This window comes from Ranitomeya variabilis, chromosome 1 (assembly GCF_051348905.1).
Source record: "Ranitomeya variabilis isolate aRanVar5 chromosome 1, aRanVar5.hap1, whole genome shotgun sequence".
Classification (NCBI taxonomy): domain Eukaryota; kingdom Metazoa; phylum Chordata; class Amphibia; order Anura; family Dendrobatidae; genus Ranitomeya; species Ranitomeya variabilis.
Genome location: NC_135232.1, coordinates 318,008,796 through 318,028,033, shown reverse-complemented (window position 1 = coordinate 318,028,033; position 19,238 = coordinate 318,008,796). Strand labels below are relative to the sequence as shown.

Here is a 19,238-nt window from a genome sequence, read left to right as displayed (position 1 = left end):
CTTTCCTTACCCGCTGGCTGCATCCTGGCCGCAATAATGGATTGAAGTTCATTCTCTGTCCTCCATAGTACACGCCTGTGTAAGGCAATATTGCCTTGCGCTGGCGTGTACTCCGGAGGACAAAGAATGAACTTCAATATTGCGGCCAGCATGCAGCCAGCGGGTAAGGAAAGGGTGAATCAAACACCCGAAAACCCCGCCCATATGACCCAAAACCGGTCCTGCCAAATTCAGGTGACAGGTTCCCTTTAATCACTTAGAGCAGAGTGGGGAAAAGCCTACTAGGAAGCATACTGGACTACTATGCACATTCTCCCTATGGTTGACCGCCAGATCTTTAAAATCTATGTGAAAAACATGCCTGTCTGCAATCGCACAGCCAGACTCTGATTCATGCTGCCCACTTTTTGTGGAGGACCTAATATGAAAACAAAATGAGCAAATACCCTGCAGTAAGTAAATTGCAATAGTGCATGAAAATAATATAGGGTACTTAACATTCTTTTGATCAAAAAAAACAAAACAAAACACAAAGGCTATCCCACCACGTCAAGGTGAACCTATTCAGGACGGTCCTAACCTCTAGTATTAAAACCTTACCATAAGTCAAATTATGTAAATAAGGGCTCATCAGGACAGAGGCCCCAACTACTGGACACATAGCCATGGGGAGTAAGCCATAAGCGTAATGTCCAGCTTTTTTTTTTTTTTTTTTTTTACTTTTATTAAAAACATTTTTTAAACAAAATGAGCAAATACCCTGAAGTAAGAATATAAATGGCAAATGTGCATGAAATTAACATTGGGGGTACTTTGTTAATTTCCTACGTTTTGTTTGTATAGTGGCCAGTGTGAACATGCGCCTACATGTTGCATACATACCAACTTATATTCCAGTTCATTTCTTTAGGTTTTTGCCATGGTTTGGACTACCTATGTCATGTGACGAGTTCCCTTCAAGTCCCTAAATGCAGAATACACACTCAACTTTTTAGTTTTTTTTTTTTTTTTTTTTAATCCTCAAAACGGACAAAGGATAGCAGTTTACGCTCAGAGGACTCTAATGCGTCATGTGTTTCACCATATAGAAACAAAATAGGAGTTGACACACACACAGATTTTGACACCTTCTCGACATGTGCTATATATATATATATATATATATATATATATATATATATATATATATATATATATATATATATATAGCGCCACTGGAGCTGCGTTCCCGCAAATCGCAGCGACACCCACAATGGCATTTAACCACTGTGATGACTACAGAGCTCCCTCTGTGCTCCCATCGGCACATTGTGATACGATCACATTATGCCGATGGTCTCCTTGGTGACCCCGGGCCGAAAGATGGCCGCAGGGTCACCCATGGATGGTGGCCTGTTAGCTCATGCTCTGAGCACGCACTGACACACCACCTCCCTGCATGTCAGACGCTGCTCTAATGCTCTGCAATGCAGAAGCATGGCACAGTACTAGATTAGCAATCTGTCAGTATGAAGTTGATGTCCCATCCTGGAACAATTTTTTAAAAAATTAATGAAAATTGTTAAAAATAGTTTTAACCCCTTCCCGACCTGTGACAGCGTATGCGTAATGAAAGTCGGTGCCAATCCGACCTGTGACGCATATGCTGTCACAGAATGATCGCGTCCCTGCAGGCCGGGTGAAAGGGTTAACTCCAATTTCACCCGACCAACTGGAACAGGAGGAGTGGTACTTCAGCCCAGGGGGGGTGGCTTCGAACCTCCGTTGCCAGTATCACTCTGATTGGCTGTTGAAAGTGAAACAGCCAATCTATAATATTTCACCTATGAAAATTGGTGAAATATTACAATCCAGCCATGGCCGATGCTGCAATAGCATCGGCCATGGCTGGAGACCCCGATCTGCCCCCCCACCGACTGGCAGGGCGATCTGCAACCGTCGTCAGTGTTCCCTACCCCTCCGTCCTGTCCTAAGTGCCTTCCTCTCCCCTCCGACCCTCCCCCGTCCCCCCGCTGTCCGATCGCACCCCCCCATACTTACCTAGTCCCGGTGTCCTCGGTCTTCTCGCATGGGCGCGGCCGGCAGATTCGTTCCCTGTACATTTTGATCGCTGTGATAGAACCTATCACAGCGATGAAAATAAAAAAAATTGTAAATAACCCCCCCCCTTTATCACCCCCATAGGTAGGGACAATAATAAAATACAAAAAATATATTTATTTTTGTTTTTCCGGTAGGGGTAGGGGCAGGGCTAGGGTTGCACTTAGGGCTAGGGTTGCACTTAGGGCTAGGGTTGCACTTAGGGCTAGAATTAGTGTTAGAATTAGGGCTAGGGTTGGAATTAGGGTTAGAATTAGGCTATGTGCACACGGTGCGGATTTGGCTGTGGATCCGCAGTGGATTGGCCGCTGCGGATTCGTAGCAGTTTTCCATCACGTTTACAGTACCACGTAAACCTATGGAAAACCAAATCCGCTGTGCCCATGGTGCGGAAAATACAGCACGGAAACGCTGCGTTGTATTTTCCGCAGCATGTCAATTCTTTGTGCGGATTTAGCAGCGTTTTACACCTGCTCCATAATAGGAATCCGCAGGTGAAATCCACACAAAAAACACTGGAAATCCGCGGTAAAGCGCAGTGCGTTTTACCTGCAGATTTTTCAAAAGCAGTGCGGAAAAATCCCCACACAAATCCGCAACGTGGGCACATAGCCTTAGGGTTAGGGTTGGAATTAGGGTTAAGACTAGGGTTAGGGGTGTGTTGTGGTTAGGGTTGGGATTAGGGTTAGGTGTGTGTTGGGGTTAGAATTGAGGGGTTTCCACTGTTTAGGCACATCAGGGGGTCTTCAAACGCGACATGGTGCCACCATTGATTCCAGCCAATCTTGCGTTGAAAAGTCAAATGGTGCTCTCTCCCTTCCGAGCCCCGACGTGTGCCCAAACAGTGGTTTACCCCCACATATGGGGTATCAGCGTACTCAGGAGAAACTGGACAACAACTTTTGGGGTAAAATTTCTCCTGTAACCCTTGGGAAAATAAAAAAATTGCGGGCTAAAAAAATTTTTTTGAGGAAAGAAAAATGATTTTTTATTTTCATGGCTCTGCGTTATAAACTTCTGTGAAGCACTTGGGGGTTCAAAGTGCTCACCACACATCTAGATAAGTTCCTTTGGGGGTCTACTTTGCAAAATGGGGTCACTTGTGGGGGGTTTCAACTGTTTAGGCACATCAGGGGCTCTGCAAACGCAATGTGATGCCCGCAGAGCATTCCATCAAAGTCTGCATTTCAAAACGTCACTACTTCCCTTCCGAACCCCGACGTGTGCCCAAACAGTGGTTTACCCCCACATATAGGGTATCGGCGTACTCAGGAGAAACTAGACAACTTTTGGGGTCAAATTTCTCCTGTTACCCTTGGGAAAATAAAAAATTCCGGGCTAAAAATCATTTTTGAGGAAAGAAAAATTATTTTTTATTTTCACGGCTCTGCGTTATAAACTTCTGTGAAGCACCTGGGGGTTTAAAGTGCTCACTATGCATCTAGATAAGTTTCTTGGGGGGTCTAGTTTCCAAAATGGGGTCAATAATTGTGGGGGAGCTCCAATGTTTGGGCACACGGGGGCTCTCCAAACGCGACATGGTGTCCGCTAAAGATTGGAGCCAAATTTTCATTCAAAAAGTCAAATGGCGCTCCTTCCCTTCCGAGCCCTGCCGTGCGCCCAAACAGTGCTTTACCCCCACATATGAGGTATCAGCGTACTCAGGACAAATTGGACAACAACTTTCGTGGTCCAGTTTCTCCTTTTATCTTTGGGAAAATAAAAAAATTGTTGCTAAAAATCATTTTTGTGACTAAAAAGTTAAATGTTCATTTTTTCCTTCCATGTTGCTTCTGCTGCTGTAAAACACCTGAAGGGTTTTACAAACTTCTTGAATGTGGTTTTGAGCACCTTGAGGGGTGTAGTTTTTAGAATGGTGTCACTTTGGGGTATTTTCAGCCATATAGAACCCTCAAACTGACTTCAAATGTGAGGTGGTCCCTAAAAAAAATGGTTTTGTAAATTTTCTTGTAAAAATGAGAAATCACTGGTCAAATTTTAACCCTTATAACTTCCTAGCAAAAAAAAATGTTGTTTCCAAAATTGTGCTGATGTAAAGTAGACATGTGGGAAATGTTATTTATTAACGATTTTGTGTCACATAACTCTGATTTAACAATAAAAATTCAAAATGTGAAAATTGCGAAATTTTCAAAATTTTCGCCAAATTTCTGTTTTTTTCACAAATAAACGCAGAAATTATCGACCTAAATTTACCACTAACATGAAGCCCAATATGTCACGAAAAAACAATCTCAGAATTGCTAGGATCCATTGAAGCGTTCCTGAGTTATTACCTCATAAAGGGACACTGGTCAGAATTGCAAAAAATGGCCAGGTCATGAAGGTCAAAATAGGCTGGGTCATGAAGGGGTTAAATCACAAAATAAAGAACTAAAAAGGAAGAATATTAATCTAATTTATGTAAAAAAAAAGTACCAAATGTGTATTGCCACATCTGGAGCAACGCTAGTTCTAAAACTGTCCCACTAGTTAACCCCTCCAGTAAGCACCATAAAAAACTAGGCAAAAAACTATTGTTTATCATGACACCAAACAAAAAGTGGAATAAAACGTGGTCATAAAAATGGTATCTCTGAAAACTTCATCTTGTCCCTCAAACAAGCCGCCATACAGCTCCGTCAATGGAAAAAGTGTTATAGCTCTCAGAATAAAGTGATGCACAAATATTACTTTTCTATAAAATGTTTTTTATTGTGTAAAAGCACTAAAACATTAAAAAAAACTTATAAGTGGTATTGCTGTATTCGTACTGACCCGAATCATAAAGCTGCCTTACCAATTTTACCGCACGCAGAACAGCATTAAAAAAAAATAATCCTGAATTGCTGGTTTTTGTTCACTCTGCCTCTGATAAATCGGAGTAGAAGGCGATCAAAAAATGTCATGTGCCCAAAAATGGTACCAATAAAAACATCAACTCGTCCTGCAAAATGCAAGCCTCACATGACTGTCAGCCGAAATATGGAAAAATTATAGCTATCAAAATAAGGCGATACTTTTGCAATAAAGTCTATGATAGCTTTTTATATATATGTATGTTTGGCTGCTATCTGGTATTGCTGTAATTGCACCGACCTGAAGAATAAAGTTGTCTAATCGCTTATACTGTACGAGGAACGGCATAAATAAAAATTCTTGACCTGCTGTTTATTTTTTTTCCATGTTTATTTCTCGGCTCACATTTATACCGGCGCTCTACGCTGAGCGCTTGCAGCGGGGTTTCCTTGTAAATCTCTGAAAAATGTGGTTCAGATGGAATTTCCGGAGGAAGATTCTTTATAATGAGGCAGATGGAGGCACAGTGGATGCCGTGTGGCTGCCTATGATCCAGCGGTGTCCGTCTTTTTAGGATTACATAAAAGTGCAGTCGACCAGAGTTTTGGGCACCTGTGAAAAGTACATTGTTGAAGAGGCCGGAAGGAGTCCAGAGTAACTCTGCTGCTGCAGTGAATGGGTCCCTCAAGGGTTTCATCTGAATCGAGTCACTAAGAGATTTAGATGGAAACCCCAATCCCAAAGAAAGTGCTCAGCGTAGAGCGAAGTATAAATGTGATCCCAATCGTTATGCAAAATGTTCCCTGCTGCGAAAGCTACAAATCAATCCAAAAACAAAGCAAGTCTCCTCTTGGCTCTGTCATCTTTTAACGGAAATATATGAGGCTTCCACATTACTGGTAGTGCAAAGACTCTGGAAAAGCTTCTTGCCCCCAAAAGAAATTGAGCAATTACTGCACTCTCAAATCCAAATGCCCCTCCCTTCTGAGCATCACAGTGTGCCTAAACCACATTTGGCATTCACATGTTTGTCACTTCTGTAGCGATAGGAGCCCTCCTAAGATACAGGTGCATGTCTCCAGAAGCATGACCTGGGCACTACATCGTAATGGTCACTGCAACGGCAGTTTGCAATTATCACTCAGCAACATCCACTGCTGCTTCATTCTGGAAAACACCCATGGAGTCAAAATCTTCACTACACCTGTAGATAAATTCCCAAAGGGCTATAATTTCCATGGGGGATTCTTCTCTCCTAGCACTTTAGGGGCTGTGGGTATGGAGTCCGCAAATTATTTTACCAAAATCTGTGCTCCAGAAGGCAAATAGTGCTTCGTCCCTCCAGAGTCTCGCCATAAGCAATACTGTACAGCAAAATATGGGGTATTTCCACATTCCGCAGAAATTGTGGGACGCATTTTGGTACCATTTTTACCCATTTCCCAGTGTGAAAAATGTAAAATCTTGGGCTAAAACAAAATTTTAGTGGTGAAAATTTAGTTTGTTTTTTCTTCACCTCCCAATGGTATAAAATTCTGTGACAGACCTGTGGTGTCAATATGATCTGATCACTGCACCCGTAGATTAATTTATTGAGAAGTGTAGTTTGTAAAATGGGGTCACTTATGGGGGCTTCTGCTTTTCTGGCACCTCAGGGGCTCAATCATTGTGACATGGCACACTCAAACTAGTCCAGCAAAATCTGAACTCTAATATGGCATTTCTTCCCTTCTGAGCTCCGCACTGTGCCTCAAGTCGTTCTCGGCCACATATGAAGTATTGTTGTACTCAGGAGAAATTGCACAACAAATTTTGAGGTCCATTTTCCCCTCTTAACCTTGTGGGGAAAGAAAATAACAAATTTGGGGCTAAGGGAACATATATATATATTTTTTTCTTCACAGCTCAACATTATTAATGTAACTTCTGTGAAGCACCTGGGGGTTCATGGAGCTCACCACACATCTAGATAAGTTTCCTGTGAGGCCTAGTTTCCAAAATGAAGTCCCTTGTCCACTATTTAGGCACATCAGGGGCTCTCCAAACGTGACATAGCGTTCGCTAATGATTCCATCAAAGTTTAAATTAAAAACATCAAATAGCGCTCCTTCCTTTCCAATCTCTGCTGTGTGGCCCAAACGGTGGTTTCCCCCAAAATTTGGGGTATCTGAGTACTTGGGAGAAATTGCACAACAATTTTCTTGTTACCCTTGCGAAAATAAAAAAAAAATAAAAAATTGGGGGTCTAATGGTGTGGTGGCGAACCGGTGGCATGCAAAGCCCTTCCAGTTGTCATGCATGCAATCTTCTCAAACCTAGCGCTGCCATCTCCCTCCTCACTATCGTCGAGGCACTCTGCGCATGCTGAGGAGCATGGCGTACGGGATGAGTGGCGGCGCTAGTGATGAGGGAAATGCCGTGCCCGCAGGTAAGACTGTGATATATGAAGACACCAGATTATACAGTATGGAACATCATGTGGGGCCGTTGTACAGTATGGAGCGTCGTGTGTGGCCGTTATACAGTATGGAGAGCTTCAGGTGGAGAATCATGCATTGATGGGGACACCATTCTTTTTGGAGGAAATGAGGGAGGGGGATATAGTAGGGTCATCATACTGTGCGCATGGAGGAATTCATTGTTGGGGTATCGTACTGTTTGGCACTTTTGTTTGCAACATACTTTCTGTTTTATTCAGTTTTTTATCTTTTACACATTTAAATTAGGGCATTGGGCCATGTTATTTAAGAGCAGTAAAAAGAATATTATTATTCCACTATAATTCCAAAAGTTCATTGTTTTGTTTGATAAGGAAAAACTTCTCAATTGTAGACCTTTTAATTTTTTTTTTAAACAAATATAGAGGTTGGCCTGCGACTTTCTCCAAGCTTTTAACTTTGGCCCTCTGTGTTTGAGTTTGACATCCCTGGTTTAAAGGGTTATTCTCATCATGATAGAGAGCTCCAATTACAGAGAGGTTGTAAAAACAAACAAATTTGCAATGTTACTTTTTTTTATTAGAATTCCTCGCCATTCTCAACAAACTTCCACTGCAATCGGTGGCTAGTATCTTAGGCTTGGAATGCAGCGCTTACAAGCTCTTTGCTATAGACTGTATACCGCGCTAATGTACGAGTTGTTTTTCTAATCTAAAACATCAGTATTCAGATTAAATTGCCATGTTTGCATTTTGTGATAAATAAGTGGGTTTTGGACTACAGTTTGGGCACTCTTGTGTCTAAAAGGTTCCCCATCACTGGTCTAAAATAAATAAAATTTTGTGAATAAAGGTTACATTTTTATTTTTTCTTTTCACATTCCATTAATTCCTGTGAAGCACCTGAAGGGTAAATAAATTGCGTGAATGTGGTTTTAAGCACCTCAAGGTTTGCAGTTTTTAGAATGATGTCACTTTTGGGTATCTTCTTGGGTATTTTCTATCATCATATAGGCCCCTCAGTCACTTCAAATGTGAGATGACCCCCCCCCCCCCAAAAAAAAAAAAAAAAAAAGTTTTGTAAATTTTGTTACAAAAATTAGATCGCTGGTCAATTTTTAATGCTTTTAACTAACAAAAATAAATTGTTTCAAAAATTGTGCTGCGTTAAAGTAGACATGTGGGAAATGTTATTTATTAACTATTTTGTGTGAAATTACTCTGGTTTAAGGGCACAAAAATTAAGTTTGAAAAATTGCTAAATTTTGCAATTTTTCACCAAATTTCTGATATTTTTACAAATAAATGAGTCATATGTAAGAAATGTTACCACTAGCCTGAATATATGTCACAAAAAAACAGTCTCCGACTCAGTGGGATCCGTTGAAGCATTCCAGAGATATTACCACTTAAAGTGACAGTGGTAAGAATTGTACAATTTGGCCTGGTCAGGAAGGTGAAATCAGGGTGAAGGGGGGTTAAAGTGGTTTCTTATACAGTTATATGAAAAAGTTTGGGCACCCCTATTAATCTTAAGCTTAATGTTTTATAAAAATTGGGGTTTTTTGCAACAGCTATTTCAGTTTCATATATCTAATAATTGTTGGACACAGTAATGTTTCTGCCTTGAAATGAGGTTTATTGTACTAACAGAAAATGTGCAATCTGCATTCAAACAAAATTTGACAGGTGCATAAGTATGGGCACCTCACCTGAAAAGTGACATTAATATTTAGTAGATCCTCCTTTTGCAAAAATAACAGCCTCTAGTCGCTTACTGTAGCTTTTAATGAGTTCCTGGATCCTGGATGTAGATATTTTTGACCATTCCTCTTTACAAAACAATTCCAGTTAAGTTTGATGGTCGCCGAGCATGGACAGCCCTCTTCAAATGATCCCACAGATGTTCAATGATATTCAGGTCTGGGGACTGGGTTGGCCATTCCAGAACAGTGTAATTGTTCCTCTGCATGAATGCCTGAGTAGATTTGGAGCGGTGTTTTGGATCATTGTCTTGCTGAAAGATCCATCCCCTGCGTAACTTCAACTTTGTCACTGATTCATGAACATTATTGTCAAGAATCTGTTAATACTGAGAGGAATCCATGCGTCCCTCAACTTTAACAAGATTCCCGGTGCCGGCATTGGCTACACAGCCCCAAAGCATGATGGAACCTCCACCAAATTTTACTGTGGGTAGCAAGTGTTTTTCTTGGAATGCTGTGTTGTTTTTTTTTCCGCCATGCATAACGCCTTTTTGTATGACCAAACAACTCAATCTTGGTTTCATCAGTCCACAGGACCTTCTTCCAAAAAGAAATTGGCTTCTCCAAATGTGCTTTTGCATACCTCAGCCGACTGTTTGTGGCGTGCTTGCAGAAACTGCTTCTTTCGCATCACTCTCCCATACAGCTTCTCCTCGTGCAAAGTGCGTTGTATAGTTGACCGATGCACAGTGACACCATCTGCAGCAAGTTGATGCTGAAGCTCTCTGGAGGTGGTCTGAGGATTGTCCTTGACTGATCTCACCATTCTTCTTCTCTGCCTTTCTGATGTTTTTCTTGGCCTGCCACTTCTGGCCTTAACAAGAACTGTACCTCTGTTCTTCCATTTCCTTACTATGTTCCTCACAGTGGAAATTGACAGGTTAAATCTGAGACAGCTTTTTGTATCCTTCCCCTGAACAACTATGTTGAATAATCTTTGTTTTCAGATCATTTGACAGTTGTTTTGAGTAGCCCGTGATGATGACAGGAGAACAACTTGCAAGTGGCCTCTTTAAGTAGCTTTTCTCATGATTGCATACACCTGGCTATGAAGTTCAAAGCTCAATGAGGTTACAAAACAAAAAGAAGGGCTTTAGTAAGTCAGTAAAAAGGTAGGTAGGAGTATTTAAAACAAGAAAATAAGGGTGCCCATACTTACGCACCTGTCAAATTTTGTTTGAATGCAGATTGCACATTTTCTGTTAGTACAATAAACCTCATTTCAAGGCAGAAACATTACTGTGTCCAACAGTTATTAGATATATGAAACTGAAGTAGCTGTTGCAAAAAACCCAATTTTTATAAAACATTAAGCTTAAGATTAATAGGGGTGCCCAAACTGTTTCATATAACTGTATGTAGGCCTTTTTATCACACTTACAACAGATGAGCTGTTTCCAGCTGATGGAACCATAAAAGGTACCTCCACTCGGAGGACAAGTCAAAATGTAGCACACTTTTGTCTTAACCCTCAGCAAAATTCAATGCTTTATTTCATGAATATCGATTTTGGGTTAAGGACGGATTTGAATAAAGGAAATTCACCGTAAAACTCGGTTTTAACAATTCATGTCATGTTTCGATCTCTAGTCTTCAGTTTTCCCCAGTATGTTTGTATGGAGTTCTAAAAATTTTCCGTGTTGTGTGTTTTTTTTTTTTTTGTTTTTTTTTTTACTGTAAATTGCTGTACAGAATTTCTTTTTGCCAAGTCGGCATTGAAAATCCCCCTACAGCTCCCTCATCTACACTCTGGGCACCAGGCCACATTTAGGTGAGAAGACTTGAAGCCCTGTCACTGCAGGATTGTGCTGCTCAGCACTTCATTCTGCTCCACGCTTCTACACTGTGTGCAGAATTATTAGGCAAGTTGTATTTTAGAGGATTATTTTTATTATTGATCATCAACTATGTTCTCAATCAACCAAAAAGACTCATAAATATCAAAGCTTAATATTTTTGGAAGTTGGAGTGGGGTTTTTTAGGTTTGGCTATCTTTGGAGGATATCTGTTTGTGCAGGTAACTATTACTGTGCAGAATTATTAGGCAACTTAATAAAAAACCAAATATATTCCCATCTCACTTGTTTTATTTTCACCAGGTAAACCAATATAACTGCACAAAATTTGGAAATAAACATTTTTGACATGCAAAAACAAAACCCAAAACAATTAGTGACCAATATAGCCACCTTTTTTTATGATGACTCAACAGCCTTCCATCCATAGATTCTGTCAGTTGCTTGATCTATTTACGATCAACATTGCGTGCAGCAGCCACCACAGCCTCCCAGACATTGTTCCGAGAGGTGTACTGTTGTCCCTCCCTGTAGATCTCACATTTCATGAGGGACCACAGGTTCTCTATGGGGTTCAGATCAGGTGAACAAGGGGGCCATGTCGTTATTTTTTCTTCTTTGAGACCTTTACTGGCCAGCCACACTGTGGAGTAGTTCGAGGCATCTGATGGAGCATTGTCCTGCATGAAAATCATGTTTTTCTTGAACGATACCGACTTCTTCCTGTACCACTGCTTGAAGAAGTTATCTTCCAGAAACTGGCAGTAGGTCTGGGAGTTGAGCTTCACTCCATCCTCAACCCGAAAAGGTCCCACAGGATCATCTTTGATGATACCAGCCCATACCCAGTACCCCACCTCCACCTTGCTGGAGTCGGAGTGGAGCTCTCAGCCCTTTACTGATGCAGCCTCTGGCCCATCAAGAGTCACTCTGATTTCATCAGTCCATAAAACCTTTGAAAAGTCAGTCTTAAGATATTTCTTGACCCAGTCTTGACGTTTTATCTTATGTTTCTTGTTCAAAAGTGGTCCCTTTTCAGCCTTCCTTACCTTGGCCATGTCCCTGAGTATCGCACACCTTGTGTTTTTTGTTACTCCAGTAAGGTTGCAGCTCTGAAATATGGCAAAACTGGTGATAAATGGCACCTTGGCAGCTAATTTTCCTCAATTCATGGGCAGATATTTTGCGCCTTTTTTGCCCAACACGCTTCTTGCGACCCTGCTGGCTATTTGCCACGAAATGCTTGCTTATTGGCAATTTCAAGACGGCTGCATCCCTCTGCAAGACATCTCACAATTTTGGACTTTTCAGAGCTCGTCAAATCTCTCTTCTGACCCATTTTGCCAAAGGAAAGGAAGTTGCCTAATAATTAAGCACACCTTATATAGGATTTTGGTGTCATTAGACAACACCCCTCCTTATTACAGAGATGTACATCACCCTGATTTACTTAATTGGTAGTTGGCTCTCCAGCCTGAACAGCTTGGAGTAGGACAACATGTATAAAAAGTGTCATGTGATCAAAATACAACTTCCCTAATAATTCTGCACACAGTGTGTATAGAAGATGTCTCATGGAATATGCATACTAAGTAGTAGGGTTACAAGAGTGCTCTACAACCGACCTCTTCCAAGCCCAAAACAGAGTGACACCACTTGGCTGCATTTTGTTCCCATAATCTAGTTCATAGTGTTAAGATAAATGTTTCGGCTTTAAGCGTGGAAACTGGCTTTGGACAGGCTTTTTAAGGGATTGCCCACTTTCTTAATTCTAGCAATTGTTTTGGGGACACAATTTTGTGGTGGTATTATATAAGGCCATGTTCAATTTTTTTATTTATTTTGAAGTGTTTAAAAAAAGATGAGGTTTTTTTTTTTTTTAAGCAAAGACTTTTGGGAAGTTAATAACTCTGTAGTTTAGAAAGTGTACAATGCTACGGTTTCGATATAAAGACATTTGATGTTGGTTTACGACCAGTTGATGTTACTCGTGTGCATTTCATTAAACCTGAAAAGTGTAACACTTAAAGGGAGCTAAAGAATGATTGGATGCATGCCGATTTCATCTGTTATGCCGCTCTTTCACAGTGAAAGAGTGAAATTGTAGAACAGAGTTCATAGCCACCATTTGTAAGGATAAATAGTGAAAAATAATATTCTTTAAAGGGATCCTGCCATTAGTGACATGCTGCCCAAACCACAGGTGTTATGAATCGGACACTGGGAAATGTTGAACTCAAATACTGCTGTGTTTCACATTAAATATACGGTACTTGGAAAAGCCTGCCGAGGACTGTCTCACTGACCTAGTCGAGGCTGGTCCTTGGCCGGCATCTCATAGGGATCGGGACAGGAAGAAGCCAGCTTGGGACCAGCCTTAACTAGTCAGCTGAGAAATATAGAAAAGCTGTCCAAGGACAAAATATGTTTAATCTGAAACACTGCAGCATTTCAGAATAAAATGTACCTGGCTGTAAATATGCGCCCATGGTTCGGGCAGCATTAATCTGATGACAGGTTGCCTTTAAGCACAGAGTAACTTGTTGATACAGCTCTTTACAGGAGTATATTTAAAGAGGTGTTCTCAAGTTGTCTCTTGAGCAGCACACAGCTTTCTAGTCTATTTCAATTCCTGGTTTCTAACAGGGCGGGCTCTCCTCCTAGATTGTAAGCTCTGGTGAATAGTAGCACTAAATTATTAGAACTAGAAAGCTCAGCAGAAGTTCTACTAGAACACATTCAGCTTTCAGTGATTTGTTGAGTCTACACTGTTAACTCTGTATATAGATATAGAGATAACAAGGCATTCAAACAAGCACACAGCCCCAGACAGCTGAGAGCTGCACTTAGGGTACCGTCACACAGTGCCATTTTCATAGCTTACGACGGCACGATTCGTGACGTTGCAGCGTCGTATAAGTATCGCTCCAGCGTCGTAGACAGCGGTCACACGTTGCAATACACGGCGCTGGAGCGATAATTTCATGACGTATTTGCGATGTAGAAGCCGTTGGTTACTGTGCGCACATCGTATACAACCTGTGTCACACAATGCAATCATGCCGCCACAGCGGGACACTAGACGACGAAAGAAAGTTTCAAACGATCTGCTACGACGTACGATTCTCAGCGGGGATCCGGATCGCAGTAGCGTGTCAGACACAGCGATATCGTAAATGCATCGCTGGAACGTCACGAATCGTGCCGTTGTAGCGATCAAAATTGCACTGTGTGACGGTACCCTAAGTTTTAGTAGACTTGGTCTGAAATCTGCAGGCTGGTGATTTATATCTGCATCTCTTCAGGAGATGAGGTGAGCAAGTAACTGCTTTATAGAAATCAGTGGGTTGGAAAGAGCGGAATGGGATGTTAAGTTAACCTCGCTCCAGAAATGTAGCTACTATGCACCCTTTGCCGGGTCTGAAAGCTAATCTCTATGGAAACGTGCTGTACGCTATAAAAGATAAAAGCTCTCGCAGCTGGAGAATGACAGGAGATAGAAAAAGCAAATGGCAAACTAGATTATTTTGATGCTAGTTAAAGTAATTTAAAAACTTGAAAATACCCCCTTAACTATTATCCCCTATGATCTGTCTTCTAGGCTCATGTTTACAGTGAAGGTGAAGAGGTGTACGATGTTATGCTGAACCAGGTAAGTCACGTCTGTTCTCTGTACATGTGTTCATACGTTTTTGATCAATGTTACATTTTGCATGTGTTTGGACTTTTTTTTTAAGACATTGCTTTTTTTTGTATATGATATTTAGTGTTATACCTCAGTAAGATCCTTACATGCTGACTAGTGCAGATTGTTACTAACTACGCAAGATCAGATTGCATAAAAACATTGTGAGATTCTATACAAAGAACCATATAACAGTAAAGTACACAATACGGAATAAAATGGTCTTTTCCAATTTAATGAGCCTGACTATAAAAAAAATAAACACTTAAACGTTAATTTTTGATGTATTTATTGATCCGAAGATTGAATTCTGTGTGCTTTTATTGCAACTTTCTAGTCTAGGGCAGGGGCTATATTTCTTGGTCAATTAACTCATATTCATTGCAACTGCAATAAAGCGTCTCCAATATGGCCAAACTATAAAGTGATTTAAAAAAAATAAATTAAAAAAAAAAAAATCTCCTACATTTAAAAAAAAAAAAAATATATATATATAATATTAGTTTCCTGCCAAAAATAATAAGTGCATCCTTTGTTACGGCGGCCATTGTCACATTTAACCAATATGACTGTAAATAATTGGTCCTTGCAATAATGCGATGTTACAAAATTATTTCTATCAAAAAGAAAATCTGTTGGAAAATGTCTTTGACATTCTTAAAGCAAACTGGGATTCGCTGTAACCTTATTTTAAGTGTAAAGTATCGCTGGAACCAAATGTCACATCATTGTCCCCATTAGGCGAAAAAACTAAAAATGCAAACCCATGTGCGTGTTAACATGCGGTTTTTACATGAAGTTTCATATAAGTTTCTCACTCTGTCAAACATGCAAATTAATAACAGGAAGCAATACGGCAGCATTTTATGACCGACTGCTTCAGGGAACAGGACTGGGAGCTGCAGAAATCAAATGTGAAACTGACATCCCACCAAAGGATGTCCATAAATGTGAAGCACCTCATTCAGCAAGTGAGTAACGCCATTGGAATGATCTGTTGAGTATCTTTGTCATGTATTGATTTCCGTATGTTATTTTACATTTATTTCTGCAATCATAATTTTCAAGTAGTTTTTATTTTTTCCCAAACTTTATTTTTTTTTTATGACGCAAGGAATTTTTAGTAATGGTCTCATCCTTTTTTTTTCCCATATTTTTTTTTTTTATTTCTAATGCAGGTTGAAACTCATCCCGAGCTTTGGGATGCTGGAGCAGAGGGATACAGTGACCGGCAGGCGAGAGAAGACGCATGGACAAGCATCTTCCGCCACCTGTACCCTTCATGGGATGGGCTTACCATCAAAGAGCAGGGGGCTATTGGTGAGTGTCTTTTCCCTTTTTCTTCTGCTATGCAATCTTTTACCAGTCAAACCTGTCAGTCATTTGGATGAGCATAAACTGTAGTGTGGCATGACTGATAAAGTCCAGGAGAAATATCTACCTCGATCATAATCACTACTTTATTGCATTTGTTTCCAGTTTGACAACCTCCATAGGGAGTTTATATGCAGTTTGTATAACTTTTTTTCTTATTACTCTGCTTTCAGAGAAGGATGTCAAAAATAGATGGCGGTCAGTGCGCGACAGGTTCCGCAAGGAGATGTCAATGGAAGAAAAGACTGGGTCCTCTCCTTCCAAGCGCAAACGTTACCAATATTTACATCAGCTGATGTTCCTCAGGTCAATCAGGCCACCTTGCCCGTAAGCATCGTACATTTAACATTAATGGGGTGAATGTAATGAAATGTAATGTTCTGTGGATACTGTGATGTAATGGTAATAAACATAGGCTAGTACAGAATCTGCTCCGGTATCTTTTGTTTACACTACCAACGACTCGCTTTGGATGGGGCTTTGTTGGAATACTTATTCATTGCCTCTTTTATTGGTTGGCTGTAGACCATACATACATGCATGCATGCATTCATTCATACATTCATTCATTAATTCATTCACACACTCTCTCTATAGGCAACTGATTTGACAAGCCTGTCTCTAAAGTACGGTAGTTTACAGAGTGCTCTGTCCATCCACAGATGCTAAATGTCTCTGGCACTTACCAACTTTTGAAAAAGGACATGAAGGAGATTCCACACAGGAATATAAAGTGGCACACACCACAAAATTATTGCTTATTCTGCTCTGCACATTTTATATAGAACATGCTACATCATAGAGTTTCAATCACAAATACCACATGACCCCTTCCAACACCACCAAAATAAAATCCAAATCCAGATTCTTGAACAAATGCCATGTGGTGGAAATGATGAATGATCCTAGAGGATGTCATTTAATATTTGGGTTTACGTGGTCGCCATTCATATAGCTGTCTACACACATTTCACAAATGTAGTAGATAAAATAATGCCACGTACAGAAGGTGCTGTAGACAAAACTGACACATAGGGGTGCACCTAGTGGCTCTTCATGAGCCCTAATCTTGAGTATACCCCGGCATCAGGACTATAATGCTGGCTGCAGAGCTGTGATTTGCATTGTATAGCACACTAAGGCCGGTAACGGGTGCAGCTTTGTACTTACCTCAAACCAGAACAGATGAAGACAGTGTGTCACTTTTTTCACACAATCACCGCAGCAAGACAAAATATTCCTGCCACCGAGGCTAAAATTTAAATTCTAGCCCCAAACCTCCTGCCGAACATGCTTCTTCTGTCACTAGGGCTGAGTCTGATGACACAGCATCTGGCTAAAGTTGGTAGTTTCCTGCAACTCTCCTTTCCAGGAGGTTTCGATGGTTCCTGGGAAACTTGTCAACCCTTTCAGGAGTCTGAGAGGTCTCCTCTTTATCTGGGAACCTCGCAGGTGTTCCTGGAGAGTTGGCAAGTATGGTCAGTGGATGTCTCCCCTGGATTCCAAACATTTACTCCTGAAGCTGAGACAGAATGAGAAAATGGTGTGACTCTAGAACACCGTGTACACTAGTAAGTTTGTTTGTTTTTCTTTGACTTCCATCTAGTAAATCTTGTAAACGGTATTTGCCACAAGATGGAGAACTTCTTGAAACATCTACTATTTATACTGTATACAGTGACTACCAATTTTAAGATATATTTTTTTCTGTTTTTGTATCAGGACTTCGTCAGGTCTGGACAAAGAAGTGGGATTGCCCCAGCCAAAGGAGAGTGAACCACTTGAAGGCTCTTTTGTGCCACCTGTTGTGGAAACTGAGGGGGCAAACATTGACTTTGCCATCGCAGGACAGAGTACTGAGCCTGTGCCCCCGCCTCCCCGTGTGCCACCATCCAAAACAGGGGGGAAATGTATTATCCGTAGCAGGGCCAAGATTACACAGGAGCTGGATGATGAAATTCTAGCCCTATTACGGAGGACCTGGGCTGAGGATGATGCTGATGCATTTAGCCGCACGCTGGCCGACCGAATACGTTGGCTTCCTGAACCTAGTCGATCAAGGTTTATGGCTTACGTGCTCAGCTCTGTAGAGTATTTTCTTCCCCCTTTTTACCCACCTGAGGTTGACACATTGGTGGCTAATCTCCGAATGGCGTGCACCCCACAAACGGGAAGTTCGCAGTACCAGTCACCTCAAACTCAATAACGCTTCCTGTGACAAATTTCTTATCATGTCGTTAACAGCCTAATACCCTCCCTCTGTGACTTATTAATTTGCCTTTCTGTCCTCTTCCCTTACTTTATACACTTGTTTTCCCACCTTCCATACCCAGTGTTTCCTCGCCTGTTTCAGACTGTAATATACAACCCCTTACCCTCCCCCATCAATTTTCCTCCCACCACTACCTCCCATTTTGGTTCATTTCATTCCTCTTCTCCCACTTTATTTTATTTTTTTTTGCATATATATATATAAAATTTTGGTTCCATTTAAAGGATGGAGGTATGCATCCCAAGTGACTGGGGAATCCTTTTTTTTTTTTTTTTTTTCCTCTTCATTTTGTAAATGTTTGGGGGTTATGTAATCACTCTGGGTTGGCAAGCTTGTTGGGGGGGTTTTGTTTGTTTAAAACATTTTTGTATAAAGGGACTCTAAACCTGAAGTCGTACGTTATCTGCCTTCACTGTGCTGCCTATAAAGCAGTCTTTTTCAGGTCAAGAAGATGGTAACTAATGCTCGACTGTGTGCACCAATGGTCACTTCAGGTTTAGCTGTTCTTGTAATGAAAATGATTTATTATTTTGGGGTTTCTTATGGGTAGGGAGGGTAGGTTTGCTATCGGGGTGTATTTTTACAGTAAATTGAGAAGTTTACAGGGGAGGGAGGGTGCTTATTTTTTTTACATGTTATGTGAAAAATATTTATTTTATGGTTTAATGAATAATTTTAAGTAAAACGCGTGTCTGTGTTTTATTTTTTCAGTATGCTTAAAGGGTAATTCTATTAATCTCTTGTCAGAAGTGGCTGTGTGTGTACATGGAAGAATAACACTGTCTGGCCATTTTGACGTGTATTCTGCAGTTTTCTTCTCTGCAGCCTTTTTCCTAATTTGCAGTCAACTCTCGGCTAGTGGTAGGAGACTAGGTGGTATAATCTCTCCCAGCCATAGCACATAGAAGGGTTTCTGCTCTTCGGTCCTTAGCTCACTGACAGAAGCAGCAGCATCGTTGAAGAAATGTTAGTTTTTATAGAGAATAATAGAATGTGTAACCTGATACCG

General features: G+C 40.8%; 1 protein-coding gene across 1 annotated transcript in view; it reads left to right on the top strand.

Annotated features, from left to right (window-relative positions):
- Nucleotides 1-19,238, top strand: part of PARP2 (poly(ADP-ribose) polymerase 2) — a 156,120-nt gene that overhangs the window by 78,834 nt on the left and 58,048 nt on the right. Inside the window, exon 7 of the mRNA XM_077297826.1 lies at nt 14,500-14,550. Within this exon, the coding sequence (XP_077153941.1) occupies nt 14,500-14,550 (51 nt within the window). The remainder of the gene's footprint in view (nt 1-14,499; nt 14,551-19,238) is intronic.